The sequence below is a fragment of the Prinia subflava genome, chromosome 3 (assembly GCF_021018805.1).
Source record: "Prinia subflava isolate CZ2003 ecotype Zambia chromosome 3, Cam_Psub_1.2, whole genome shotgun sequence".
NCBI lineage: Eukaryota > Metazoa > Chordata > Aves > Passeriformes > Cisticolidae > Prinia > Prinia subflava.
Window position 1 is genome coordinate 80,991,369 of NC_086249.1, and position 14,293 is coordinate 81,005,661.

Consider the following 14,293-nt stretch of genomic DNA (forward strand, 5'->3'; position numbering starts at 1 on the left):
ATATATGGCCGCAGCTAACATCCTTCTGTAACATCCTCTGATGTTTCTTTATTGCTTCCATTTCGTACTTTCCCTTTAGCATTCTTCACAAAAAGGATTGAAACCAGTGTCCTTCCAAGAGTACACAGAAGAGATTCCTCTCCAAGGATAGAGATTGTATAAAAGGAACTGCCTAAAAGTTCTTACAGAAGCATTTTCTCGATCATATATATGATCTATTAGTGTAAAACCCTTTAAAAAGTTAGAGAACCTGAAAGTTGAACATTGTATTACACCCAAGTATATATTGAAGACATGCTGCAAAGTCAGGAGATTATTTCACTATGCTGACTTTCATTACTAAATATTATATGCCATTGCAAGAAATAACATGTTCTAACACTAGGGAAGTAAAGAATGACCGTATGATTCTGTACTGTCCTGAATGAGTCACTTTTACTGGCTTTTAGCTAACACCACTCTTTCCACACTGAACTGCAGCCACAGGACATACACAGTAAGTCACAGAATGCATGTGAACTATTCATATAGACATAGGAAGGGAACTCTTTCATTTAATAAACAGCACTAAGACATCACCTGAGTGTAGAGCTTTAAATACCTTCGTCCTTTCTTACAGAAATCCTCTTGAAAGACAACAAAGATAAAATTACAAGCATCAGTCAAACCAATCTGAAGTTCTTTGGCTGGAGCGTACACCTGGAGACTTTTTATTATTAATTTAACACTAACACCTTCATACCCTAAACCAATATTTAAAACAGCTTGTCTAGGCATAATTCAGCTGGAGAGGAATTCCTTCTTCTTTGTGCTGCCTCCATTTAAAGTCTACCTTTCTGCTGGATTATAAAGTACTTACATGTTTTTAACAAATAATACAGAAGTCACACAAAGGCCAGCATCCTAAATAACAGTGCATAAATTCTTGTTTTCCTTCATTTACATCTGACAAGTTCTTCCAAAAGAGATGGGAAATTTAGACTAACCTACCTTAGTGATGACTGAGGCTGACTGGGAAGTTAAAGCTTTCAAAGCAGACCTCCTGGGTAATTTTATCTCTTGTTGCCAAAGATAATTAAAAGATACTACCTTAAACACATAGGTTTTGTTCTTAAAAAAACAAAACAAAACAGATTATGACCAACACCAGGTTGGGTTTCTTTTATTGTTAAAACATTAAAGCATAACATTTCACCAAATACAGGAAATTCAGGGGTTGTCTGACATTACAAATATCTGTATCATCAAGAGAAAGTGTTGAGCTATACATAGTCTGACGTTAATCTATCAATTTAATGTTTATTAGTACATGACTAAAACATGGCCAAAATACAGAACCACAAAATAAGTACCTTGATGCTTCTAAATCTGAGACAAGTCAGAGAACTGAGTGCAATAAATTTCCAGCAAATGTCTATACACTCAATTACAACCTCAGGGCAAAATCATTCCAGGAATTTTGGTAGTTCCTCATATTCCGGCTCATTCACATTCAATTTAGTGAGAATTTTGATTTGAGAACTTGATAAAAACATTTTTAAAAATACAACATTTAACAAATGTGAAAAAAGAAGTTGTCTTCACAGGAAAATATGGATTGCTTGCCACTCCAGTCCTTAATTGCCTATATGTTTTACAAATCTTTACAAAACTAATTTGTATCCATTTTGGTTTCAAAAACATAGTACATCTGAAAAATAAAATATGACTCTACTGATGGGTAATACAAAGACATGAACACGCATTTAAAATTACTTTCAAAAGTAAATCTTTTCAGTAATACAGCTATAAGACAAGTTAAACATAGTACAATAAACCATGCATCTTCTGACTTGTCAGATCAGCTAAACTACTCGGTTAACATACAGTAACAATTTTGAACACTTTGTTAATTCAGCTTTTCTAGCACAAGGAAAAAAAACAGATTAAATTTGTTCTTCAAGTGGTTCAAGGCTGTCCAAGTGTTTTTTAGGTGTATCATCACTATGACGGCTTTGGCAATGGGTTAAATGTTTCTTAAAGCCTCGGGGAAAATTTGATTCAAAATTACAACGGGGACACTTCAACAAACTTTGACCATGAGCAGCAACATGATTTTTAAGAAGAGACTCCAAGAGAAAAGCTTTACCACATATTTTACATTGGTATGGGCTTTGAACATTATGCTTGTTAACTAAATGGTGCAAGACAGCACCTTTTTTCATTGCTCGACAGCAACAAATTTTGCAGTAATACTTTCCCTTGCCACGCTTCATGTATTTTGCTATTTCTTCTTCAGAGATGAAAGCCTCTTTCTCTTCAGTAAACTGAAGCACACACTGTGGCTGCGTAGGAGTAGTTGCATCCATTTTGCTCTCTTTGCTGTAATCAGATGACTCCATATCATACTGCTCTTGGTCACTGTTGGATTCTTGTTCCTTTATCTCCATTGAGTCCACTGCTGTTTTTCCACACTCACTGCTATTTAGTTCAGAATCTGAGTTCTCCTGGTTCTCCTTCTTGGGCTTCTTTTTTGGGCATGAATATAACATGTGTTCTGGTGATTCTTTGGCTAATATTGATTGTTCATCCTGGGAGAATAAATCATCCAGTGGTTTCTGATCATCTAAACTGTGAGAGAGAAAGTCACTCTCACCAGACTCACTAGGTGTTTGGGGCTCAGAGAAAAAGCCCGAAGCAGACTTGTGAGGCTCGGAAAACAGGATGTTCTTCTGGATTTCAGAAGGTACAGTAGTTTCAGCGTGTCTCTGGACATCAGAGGATAGAGCAGCAGCAGGCTTCTGCATCTCAGAGAATACAGCATGCTTTTGAACATCAGGGGAAACAGCAGATTTCTGGCAGTCTGTGAAAACAGCTTGCTTGAGTGTCTCAGGAGAAACAGGAGTAGGTTTCTGGGACTCAGTAAAGAGGCCATGTTTCAGAACTTCAGGAGATGTGGATTTCTGAGACTCTAGAAAGGAAATAGGCTCCTGAACTTCAGAGGAAATGGAAGTGAGTTTTTGGGCTTCAGAAAACAGGGCATGCTTCTGGACTTCAGAAGAAACAAGAGCGGGTTTTTGGGCTTCAGAATACAGAGCTTGTTTTTGACCTTCAGTAGAAACAGCAGAAGTAGACGTCTGATTCTGGGGCTCAGAAAAGACAGCACGTTTCTGGACATCAGTAGAGGCAGTAGGATTAGATTTACGAGTCTCTGGGAACAACACTCTTTTCCGAGGTTCAGGGAAATGAGCCCGTTTCTGAATCTCAGACGAAGCAGCAGAGGTGGATTTCTGAGTTTCAGGAAAATACAGAGATTTCCGCGACTCAGAGAGTTTCCAAGATTCGGGAGATACTGAAACACCAGGCTTACGGACCTCAGGAAAGAAAGAAGGCTTCCAAGAGTCAGAGGAAACAGTGTGACTAGACTTTCGAAGCTCAGGAGAAACAGGGGGAGAATGCTTCCATGTGTCAGGCGACAGAACAGGTTTCCAGCCTTCAGGGTAAACAGATGAGATGGGTTTCCAGGGCTCAGAAGAAACAAGAGTAGACTTCTGGGTGTCAGAAAAGGATGTAGACTTACACGAATCAGAAACAACCCTCCTGGGCTCTGGCAACACAACCGAACCAGGCCTTCGGGACTCAGGGGCAGACCTCCGGGATTCTACGGACACTGACATGGCAGGCTTTGAAGCCCAGGGAGAAACTGAGGAAGACTTCTGCGCTTCGTGAGGTGAACACCTCCAGGACTCGGGGGAAACAGGAGGACCAGGTCTCCACGACTCCGGTGAAACTGCAGAAGCAGGCCTCCGGGCTTCAGGAGAGGAAGCAGAAGCGGGCCTACGCATTTGAGAGGGATGCCTTCGTGGCTCAGGAGATGCAGCTGGGGCATACCTCCGCGGTTCAGGGGACACTGCTGAAGGAGGTTTCTTTGGCTCTGGTGACACGGCTGGGGAGTATCTGCGGGGCTCCGGAGACACAGCGGGAGAATGGCGCCGGGGCTCTGGTGATAAGGCAGGGGAATGCCGACGGGGCTCTGGAGACGTTGTTGGGGAGTGCCAACGGGGCTCTGGAGACACTGCTGGGGCTGGCTTCTGTGGGTCAGGGGACACAGCAGGAGATGGCTTCTGTGGGTCAGGGGACACAGCAGGAGATGGCTTCTGTGGGTCAGGGGACACAGCAGGAGACGGCTTCTGCGGGTCAGGGGACACAGTAGGAGACGGCTTCTGCAGGTCAGGAGACACAGCAGGAGACGGCTTCTGTGGATCAGGAGACACAGCAGGAGACGGCTTCTGCAGGTCAGGAGACACAGCAGGAGACACAGCAGGAGACGGCTTCTGTGGGTCAGGAGACACAGATGAGGCTGACTTCTCTGGATCAGGAGACGTGGCCTGGGCTGACTTTTCCGGATCTGGGGACACAGTCTGGACTGACTTCTCTGGCTCTGAGGAAGTCACCTGAGCAGACTTCTGGGGCTCTGGAGACACAGAAGATGTCTGAAGCTTGGGGGAAACAACAGTTTCAGATTGGGGGAGTTCGGGAGAAAGGGCAGGTTTGCATGACTCGGAGGAAAGGGTAGGCTTCTGTGGCTCCAACGTGACACTTTTTTTCGATGAATCTGAATCTCCTTCTACCTGTTGCTCTTTCTGCTCTTCATTCCACTTCTCAGGTGCTGCATGCTGTGCTTTGATGTGATAATATACGTTGCAATACATCTTGCTAGTAAAGAAACATTTATGGCAGTGAAACAGTTTTGCACTTTTTTGATAAAATATAAGTTTACCCAAGCCAGCAGTATCCATTTCATCACAATACTCTGGGTGAACGGTACCCATATGAATTTGTATATTTTCATAGTCGGTTCCCCTGAAGCTGCAGTAGTCACACTCCAAGCGCTCTGTGGGTTTACGTAGTATCTGCAACATGTCCATTTTTCTATAGGCAGTAACAGTTTCCACAGCACTGCACCTTTTAAAAGGAATTTTCAGTTCCTGCAATAAAGGAAAAAGATCTGTATAGTTATCTGTCCACGTTAATTTCAACTCTGTCATTCCTAAATAACCACATGGGCTTTCCCCTGCTCATCCCCGTTCCTTTTTAGAATGCATAAATTTTGCACAGATACTGACTACTTCATAGAGAAATCCAAACATAGGCATCACCAAGTCCTGAAAGTCATTTTGCATTGGTAAAACTTGAAAAAACAAAGCTTATATTTACCAACAGGCCTTTCAACCAATGTAAAAGAACTGGAAGAAAAGATAAAAAGAAGAACCCAGGTGATGAAGAGCAAAGTTTGAATTTCATTTGATAAATGTGACTTGTTGTCTCCATTGTCTCATCTTCCCATATTTGATGTGCTTTTATTGACACTGTATTATTTACATTATACATGTAAAATGAAAACAGAAAGTACCTTGGAAAGTACTTGAAACACTGCCACTGAGATAAGACCATTTAAATAATGCATCTCCATCACTAAATTTCGAAACAAATCAGCAGTTTCCGACAAAGACCAAAAAAAAATCAAGAAAATAGCAGCCTAAAGCCTAAGCTGTTTTCATCTGTCAAATACTAACTTCCTTTCATTAATTACATGAAAAAAAATAATGCTGATCATAAAAACATCTATTATGAAAAGGACATTTCCTGTTCCATTATTTCATCTGTTGCCCCAATAGTAGCAAAAATACTATTTAAGAAAAACAGCAGGGGTTTTTTTCCCAGTTAGTATGATTAACATTCTGCTGTATCCAGAACAGTTTTCCTCACCCCAAAGATGGAAATTCCTCAAAATGAATGGTTTTTACAAGACTTTAAAAAGCCCAATATAACAACAACAAAAACAAACAAACAAAAAAGACCCCAAAAACCAAACAACCCATCCCCCCAACATAAACAGCCCTTAATGATTTGGCTAGATTCCCCTATTTCCAACAGAACTTAACCAGATTAGCTACTCCAGTAAGCAGAAAAACAAGTCTAGCCATATTCTGTAAGTTACATTGACATAAAAGTGGAAGGTAAAAAGGACATTCAAGTGAAATGCACGCACTTTTTTTTTGTAGGCTGAAATTAAACAGTTGTTACATGATTAATCATGCTAAGCTATCAACCTAATTTTGGGGGGTCTCATAAAACACACTGCTTCAAAACACCCAAAATTGTTGTTTTATTTTAACATTAATTTACCTGTCTAAATATATATTAGACTAACAAGTCTAAAAATATGCATTCAAAGCAAGTTTTCCTAATTTATTCCTAAAGCATTTTCCCCCTGGTTTCTTATGGAAATGAGGCTTAGACAAACACATTGCCCTACAGTCAACGCCAATCAAACTGGACAAAGCAATCCGGCCTTACTTTGCATTTCTACACCTTTCATGAAAATCAGGAACTAGAGAATGCAAGCAATGCCTCCACTGAGGCAGAATATGTCACTCAGCAGCGACTTCTGTTTAGCCTCTACACAAACAGTCTCAAAATATTCAGAGCAAGCAGTGCCTGATTCAGCTTGTAATTAGGGAAAGGGGAAAGAATTAAAAATACTACAGCAGTGAGCTGCTTTGGGCTTGGGGCAGAGACAGAATGAAAGCAAATTAGCAGTACTGCTGAAGGATGAGATGGATACAGCAAAAAAAACAGGAAAGAAGGATTGGCTGAGGAGCAAGAGAGCACAAATCCTTAAGAAATAGAAGTTCACTGGCTCAACTGCTTACGGAACAACTCCTTTGCATGCACTCTGAGTACACACTTCACATTAAGTCACAGGAACAGGTAGATTTCCAATAGAGAAGCATGGTGGAACCACATACAGAGCTTTAAGGATCCTGCTTTACAACCATGAGGCAAACGAACAGCATCCGACCACAACCTAGCTACAAACAAGAAGTAATTACTGTGCTCTACAAACACTGAAGTGGAAGGACCTTTGGGGTATAAGCTGCAGCTTCCCAGCACTGCTGGCAGCCATACAAAAGACATCCCAAATTGTAGCCCACACCACATTCAGTGTTAACCCAAAACACTTCCCAACATCGTATAACAATTTTTTTATGTCTGTAAAAGACGAAAACAAAACAGAAAGATGACAGCAGTGCTCAGTGGGCTGTACCTCTGCAACAGAAAATAACTTAACAATTGTAAAAATTCATAGTACATCATGTTTTAGTACTCCAAAAGTGCTTCAAGTGTTTATGAACTACAGTTTATGTTTTGTTTGCAAGACTTGGGACAATGGGATGAAAGGAAGATTCAAACTTGAAAGCAATATTGCTGATATGAGTGAAGTAAAAAGGTTTGGGTTTTTTTTTAATCAAATCACAGCAGAACATAATTAGGACAATAAAGACATATTGCGGTAATCTTTTAGACTTGAAAGGGAATTTGTCCATTCCAAAATTGGTTGTAAACCTGATTTATCCATTTTCTTTTCACTAGAACACCAAAAAAGGGCTTTTCCAAATTGTATTTACGATAAAATTTATAACAAAGTTTACAACAAAGTTTACCAGACAATCTTTTCTACTCTCTTCATAATTTCCTTGCTCTCCGCTTGTCACCTGTTGCCCTTGCTGCAGTTTTTTGTTATTCACTGAAATACACTTCACCCTACCTCCCATCCTCTTCTTTTTATTCAGTTCTACCTTACTTTATGATGAAAATTCCCACTTTCTTTACAAATACAACAGTTAAAAAAAGTCATTAGAACCCTTCCACAAATTGTCTAAACTGCTGCCAAGCTTTTTGACCATGAGATTATTTTGAAACCAAAGAAGTTACAAGCAGTCTAGACATCCAAAAGTCTTGACAGCCTTTTGTATAAGAAATAACATTAAAGAGCTGAGGGCACTTTCTCTCACATTGCCATCACTCACCATTTTCAGTTTTGTAGCTCAGCCCACTGTGTCTGGCAGCCGCTGAAGGAACTGCCTCTTCTGCTGAAATCTCTACTTCACTGAGGCATCCTACTGAGCAAGACAACTCTTCTGTATTGTAGCACCTTAGGCTGCAAGTCCATGGAATAGTAAATCTAGTTTTAGAACAGTTACTGACATCAGTAACAAATTTAAACAGCGCTGAGCCCCTACTAACTCATGTTGTCAATTTCAATTTGTTGAAACACGTCTGAAAGAATAAACTCAGATGTTGCTGGTTCACTTAGCACAATTCAAAATAGCTAGTTTGAAAGATTTTCCTACCAAGCCCTCCAGATGCCTTCTCAATATTGAGCTCCAATACCACTGCCTCTACATGGTTTTGGTTGCTGCCCTCCTCTGTATCAGGTTTATCACAAAGATGACTGCTTCATGCTGCTCTTTGCCATCAGCTCCTGCATCAGAACTTGTTCTGCACTGGATCCTGGCTTGCCTAGTTGGGTGAAAGTGCAAGGAACAACATGTCACTGTTTTCTGAAGAGTCCCATAAGAGCAGAGTCAGCCAGCCTAGAAACCACGTGCTCAGTAACCAGGTCCCCATGGCCTTGGGGTCCTGCATGAACCGTGGTGTAATCTGTGCTCAGCAGCATCCTTTTGGAAGCACTAAGAGATGGACCATGCTCCCTCTGTGTCCCTCTGCATTACTACAGAAGTTAGGGGGAACCAGCTCTGTGCTGCTGCAAATCAAACCCATAAAAAAGGGTAAGGAAAATAACGGGTGTGATCAATCTGTCAGGGTGCTCCATGTGCACTGCAGAGAACCGGCCCAAGCACTAAATCCCAGTATTATTCTAGTCCTCTGAAGCTTTTTGAGGAGGAGTATGAATTCCAAGATGAAGATCAAATTGTCATGAGAAACAGCTTCTCCATGAAACAAAACAGAAGGCAGATGGTCACTGGACTATCTCTCAAGAGTTCTTGAATACTCCTAGGAGGACAAAGAAGTTGCCACCTCTGCAAGTACAAAGAACTGCTGTGCAGGATCCAGGCCACTTTGTTTAGCTGAACACTCTGCCAGGCTGTAACTGTTTTGTAAAAAGGACACCTGAGCATTCCCCTGTTTGAACTCTCAGTTAACAGGGTGTGCAGTGCAGCAGTGGCTATAACTGAGGCTGTGCTGCATGCCACTGTAACACTACAAAGCACAACACATTCCTTAATTGCTCTTTCTGTATTCCCTCCTACTTTTCTCACTTGCCATGGCTGCAACACTGAGAAAACAAATACAGATGCAGCCAAACAGAACTAATTATCTGTTCTGAGAACACACTACAACTGAAGCAGAAGCCTGAAGCCCAGCATTTATGGTTGTCCTGCATCCACATCCCGTCCTCAAGATAAAATACTGTGATTCAACTAAGATTATGGGGCTTGCAATACTAAATTTTAACTTAAGGCAGCCAAGACTCATTCAGAGTCTTCCTAAGGCATGACATTTCCCACTGAAATCTACCTGAACAGGTAAGTGCTTCTGGCTGAAAGCTCACTATATCCTCAGGTATCAAGCACAGTAAGAGCCTCAGCACCAACTCAGCTCTTACCTGACTTGAAGTGGCACAGATCAATGTCCATCACTCAGGTTTAAAGCTGCCTGAAGAAACACAAATCTTAGCAGGGAGACCACTGGCCCCTACTGCTGCTCCATCAGTCACCTCTCCCAGCCCCTCTTTCATGTGTTTAGAACCTACATACAAAGGTTCCTACCTCTAACTCTCTCCTCCCTCCACTGAGATGCTGAAGATCCTGACACCAGTTCCTGTTCCCTAGACTGCAGTTCTGGCCACAATCTCCTGCACCAGGGGAAGAACAGAAAAACAGCATGGGGAATGGGTTGGTAAAAAGGGCATGTATCTACCTGAGAAAAGAACAACCATCACTGCTTTTCTTGATTTGTTTTTAGCAGCCAAGAGGCTAAAGTCATGATTCAGCAGAAAGAAGAAGTATCCAGGAAGTCAGAGGCAGTGAGATAACCACAAATTCAACCAGAAGTTGGTTATGAGTATCGCAAGGCAGCCACAGAGTGCAGTCAAAAGCATCAGAAGTTTCTGTTGAGCTCACGTTGAATTGAGCAATAGGAACATCCTAAGCTAATGCACAGAGAGGAGAGACCTCCTGATTGTCTTCTCAGCCAACACATCCAGCCATGGCAGAGATGGTTCCTGGATTCCAGGTCCCATCTTTCATAAGGATCCCACTTAAGATTAAGCTGCATTTCCTACAGCCTCTCAAAAACCTCCCAGTGGAAGAAAAGTGGAAAAATGCAGAGGAGATACCTACACAAAAGAAGGAATGGCAGGGGATGGCACAACACGACTCTGTCAGTGAACAAGATGTCTCTACTTTTTAACTCCACTCCAATTTCATAGCTACAAGTCTTCCAATCATTTCTGGTAATTTTTAATAAACAGATTCTACACTTAACATTGCAACATATATACCTGCATTTTTCCCTCTACAGAAGATAAGCTTCGCCCAAGGAAAGTGACAGAAGACTCGAAGCTAAAGATCTAGACTGTCTGTGAGCACAGAAAATTAGATTTCTTTTAACATTACATGACGAAATTCAGAACACAGCAACGAGTAGTCTGCCACATCATTCTTCAAAATCAGACTGTCTTGGTTCTCACTTGCAGAAGAATCTGTAACTCTTTTTCTCTCAATAAACAATTAAGCCTGGTAAAACACAAGCAGATAGAGGACATGCAACATACTTCAGTGACACCAACACAGCTGCGTAAATGATCCAGAAGAAAGCTCTGTGATTTTCTGCAATGCCCTAAAACCACACATAAGATTCCCTATACCAGGAAGGATCTACACTGCACAGGAAGGATCCCTGTTTATTTTCATCAGCCTTGGAAGTTTCTTGCAGGCAAACAGTTCAGTCATAACCTCTGTCAGTGAGGAGGGTCAATGGTGAATTTGGTCCCAGCAAAAGAAAGCTGGGTAAGCGAGACACAGCAGCATCACTGCCCTCTTCTAGCAGGAATAGATCCAGACTTTTGCTGGTTTTAAGCAAAAGGAAAAATTACATGTTCTTGCAGTGCCAAAACGTAAATAGCAATCTGGTGGCAGCACGATGCTTCTCTTGAAGCTACATCCCTGTGTTGTGACTGACAAAGAGAAGCTTAGCTCCCAGAGGAAGCTGCACACAAACATCCCACAGTGGGGCAGAGCAGGCACTTCCCAAGGCATTAGGCAGGTAAGGGCATCACTTCCAAGGCACCATGAACAAGGCAGGCAGCCCCATGCTCCTGCTAGTCCAGAAGTGTCCACAGTATCTGACTACAACCCCACATCTGAGCTCCCAGCCACCAGCCAGTCTATTCAGGCTAAGTTCCATCAGCAACAATAGCTGAACAAGGTCTTTAAAATTACACAGCTACACAAGGCACAAACACTCCAACCCAACCAGCCACCAGCCACTGAAACACTAAAATATGCTAAGAACATGGGAGGCACCAGATCCAGGCAGAAAATGCTGTATTATGAAGTTCTATGTTTCCAGGAAAGGTTCAAGTCAGAGGAGATCTACAAAGTGACAATACTTGATGCACACGCAGATGCCTTAAGAAAGCATCCAGACCTGCGGCAATTTTACAATATTTCAATCTTTGTTAAGAGAATGGCAAGTCTACACAACATTAGTTCTCAATACAAGATCTAACAACAGTCTAAACTGCAGAATAAAATCAAAGTACCTTTGACAGATTCAAGATAGAAATTAATTCTATGAACTTCTGACACAGCTAACTCCAAGTTCACAATTCCACTTAGCTGGCTTCCAAAAACGGCCTCCAAAACCTTATTGCTGCTCAGTGCTGTGCCTGAGCTAATGAAATGCCACTAGACCCACTAGAGCATCACAACCTAGTCAAGAACTGGGTTATGGTTGTGAAACTTGGTGGTAACTGCCTAAGAATTCCACTTACACTACCCTGAAAGAATATGGGGTTCAAGGGAAGATTATGGAAGAGAAATATGAAATCCAAAGTTTCTATATTCCTTACTTGCAAAAAATTCATAGAATCACTGAGGTTGGAAAATACCTCTAAGATCATCGAGCTCCAACCTATGACTGAACACCACCTTGTCAGGTAGACCATGGCACTCAGTGCCACATCCAGTCTTTCCTTCGACACCTGCAGGGCCAGTGACTCCAACACCACCCTGGACAGCCCATTCCAATGTCTAATCTCTTTCACAGTGAAGAAATTCTTCCTAATGTCCAATCTAAACGTCCGCTGGTAAAATTTAAGATGATGTCCTCTAGTCCTGTCACTTGTTGCCTGGGAGGAGAGGCCGACCCCCACCTGGCTACAGCCTCCTTTCAGGTGCTTACAGAGAGCGGCAAGGTCCCCTCCGAGCCTCCTGTTCTCCAGGCTGCACCACCCCGGCTCCCTCAGCGCTCCTCAGGACACGCTCTCCAGCACTGCTGCGAGCCGTGGTTCTGCACCTGCTTCTCCGCTCCCACGTGCGACGCAGCCGCTCCCGGCAGCTATTTCTGTCACCGGGGAAGGGCCCGCTCCCGCCGGGGACGCGTCCCGTGCCGAACTCGCTAGCCCAGGGAGGCGGACTGGCAGCGTGCTCCTCCCGCCCCTCGCTCTGCCGGCATCGCTTGAACTTTCCTGCGGGAAGGGGCTGCCTGCGGGCTCGGCTTTCCCGGGGCCGCCGGCTCCCCGCTGCCCGGCCCTCCCGGGGCCGCACCCCCGGGGCCGCGGGCCACGCCGCCCGCCCATTCACCCCGCCCCTCCGGGCGCTCTCCCTCGCCGCCTCCCCTCTCCCTCTTCCCTCCCGTGCGCGGCCCCGCCGGTTTTGTTCCCCCCGCGCCGGCACCGGCGGCCGCCGCCGCCCCCCGCGCGGCGGGGGCTGGACAAGGGGAAGGCCCAGGCCCGATGCCCAGGGGGAGGGAGGGAAGCGCGGCGGGCCCGGCCGGCGCTGTCGGGGGGCGAGCGGGACGCGGCGCCCGCACTCACCGATCGGCACCTCCGGGACGGCGGGCGCGGGGCCGGGGGGGCCGGGCCGGGCTCCCCCCGCCAATGGCGGCGGCGGCGGCGGCGGGAGGCGGGGCCGGGTCACGTGCCGCGGCCGCGGCGGCGGGGACGGGGCGGGGCCGGGGCCGGGCCGCGCCGCGCCGCGCCCGCCGGCAGGGGGCGCTGCCGCGCAGGGGCCCGGCCTTGCCTGGGAGCCTGGGGGGGTCTGCCCAGGGCAGCGAGAGTTCCAGAATGCCAGAAACGCGGAGCCGCGAAGTCACAAAGTAGGCTGCAAAAGACCTCTGAGATCCCCGACCATGACCAAACACCACCGTGTCAACAAGAACATGGCCCTCGGTGCCATGTCCAGCTTTCCTTGTACACCTCCAAGGATGGTGACTCCACCACTTCCCTGGGCAGCCCATTCCAATAACACTCACCTCTGAGTGAGGAAAATCTTCCTGATATGCAATCTAAGAATCCCTTGTTCAGTCTAAGACTGTGTCCTCTCATCCTGTTGCTGGCTGCCTGGGAGGAGGGCCTGACCCCGTCTGGCTACAGCCTCCTTTGAGGTAAATGTTGAGAGTGGTCAGGTCTGCCCTGAGCCTCCTCTTCTCCAGGCTGAACACCCCCGGCTCCCTCAGGCGCTCCCTGTAGGACACCCGCTCTATCGCCCTTCTCTGGATCTGCTCCAGCCCATTAATATCCCTTGAGGGGACTGAGGGGCCCAGGGATGGACACAGGATTTGAGGTGTGGGCTCACTAGTGCCAAATGTGCCACGCCTCAGGTACTGTGTCCAGTTCTGGACCCCTCAGTCCAGGAATTGATTTTTGTCTTTCAGTTTTTGCAGTGCTTTTTGACCAGTGTGGAAAGAATGACAGACTAACAGAATGACAGAACCAATTAATTTGGAAAAGACCTGTGAGATCAACTCCAGCCTATGACTGAACACTCCCATGTCAACCAGACCACAGCAATAGGTATCATGTCCAGTTTTTCCTTTAACAACTCCAGGGAGGGTTACTACTGCCTGGAGGTGTTTAAGGAAAGACTCTCTGGAGGCTGAGGGGCATTTTGTTAGGACAGAAGGTGTGGGTAACACACGTTCTTGTTACTAGATCCCTTGGGTTACGTTAATGTGAAACAATCAGTATTTGTGAATAAACAATGTAGGGTTTATTACAGAACACCTTGGTTGCAAAGGAAAAGAGGTATGGATCTCTTTTGGTGGTTATTATCTATAGTAATACCAGATGAAAGCATTGCAATATGAAGGTGCAACAACATCACCCAAGGATACAGACCAGGGTTAAGAAAGAAAGAGAAAGGACATGAAAAGGAAAGAAGGAAAAGAAAGGGGAGGTTCGGAGAGGAGAGGTTCGGAGAGGTTCGGAGAGGTTCGGTTC

The 14,293-nt window shown here is 44.7% G+C and overlaps 1 protein-coding gene across 4 annotated transcripts; it reads right to left on the reverse strand.

The window, feature by feature from the left end:
* Positions 1-1,134: 1,134 nt before the first annotated feature.
* On the reverse strand, positions 1,135-12,986 carry CHAMP1 (chromosome alignment maintaining phosphoprotein 1). Of its 4 annotated transcripts, none has more exons than XM_063392700.1 (3): positions 12,890-12,954; positions 12,370-12,541; positions 1,135-4,967 (listed from the first exon to the last, which is right to left on the reverse strand). In XM_063392700.1, the coding sequence occupies exon 3, from the start codon at positions 4,905-4,907 to the stop codon at positions 1,926-1,928; it is 2,982 nt and encodes a 993-aa protein (XP_063248770.1). In that variant the 5' UTR covers positions 4,908-4,967; positions 12,370-12,541; positions 12,890-12,954; the 3' UTR covers positions 1,135-1,925. The 4 variants fall into 4 exon arrangements, with proteins under 4 accessions (XP_063248770.1, XP_063248769.1, XP_063248768.1 ...); XM_063392699.1 differs by having other exon boundaries at positions 12,256-12,541; XM_063392698.1 differs by lacking the exon at positions 12,370-12,541 and having other exon boundaries at positions 12,890-12,986.
* Between the last annotated feature and the right edge of the window lie 1,307 nt (positions 12,987-14,293).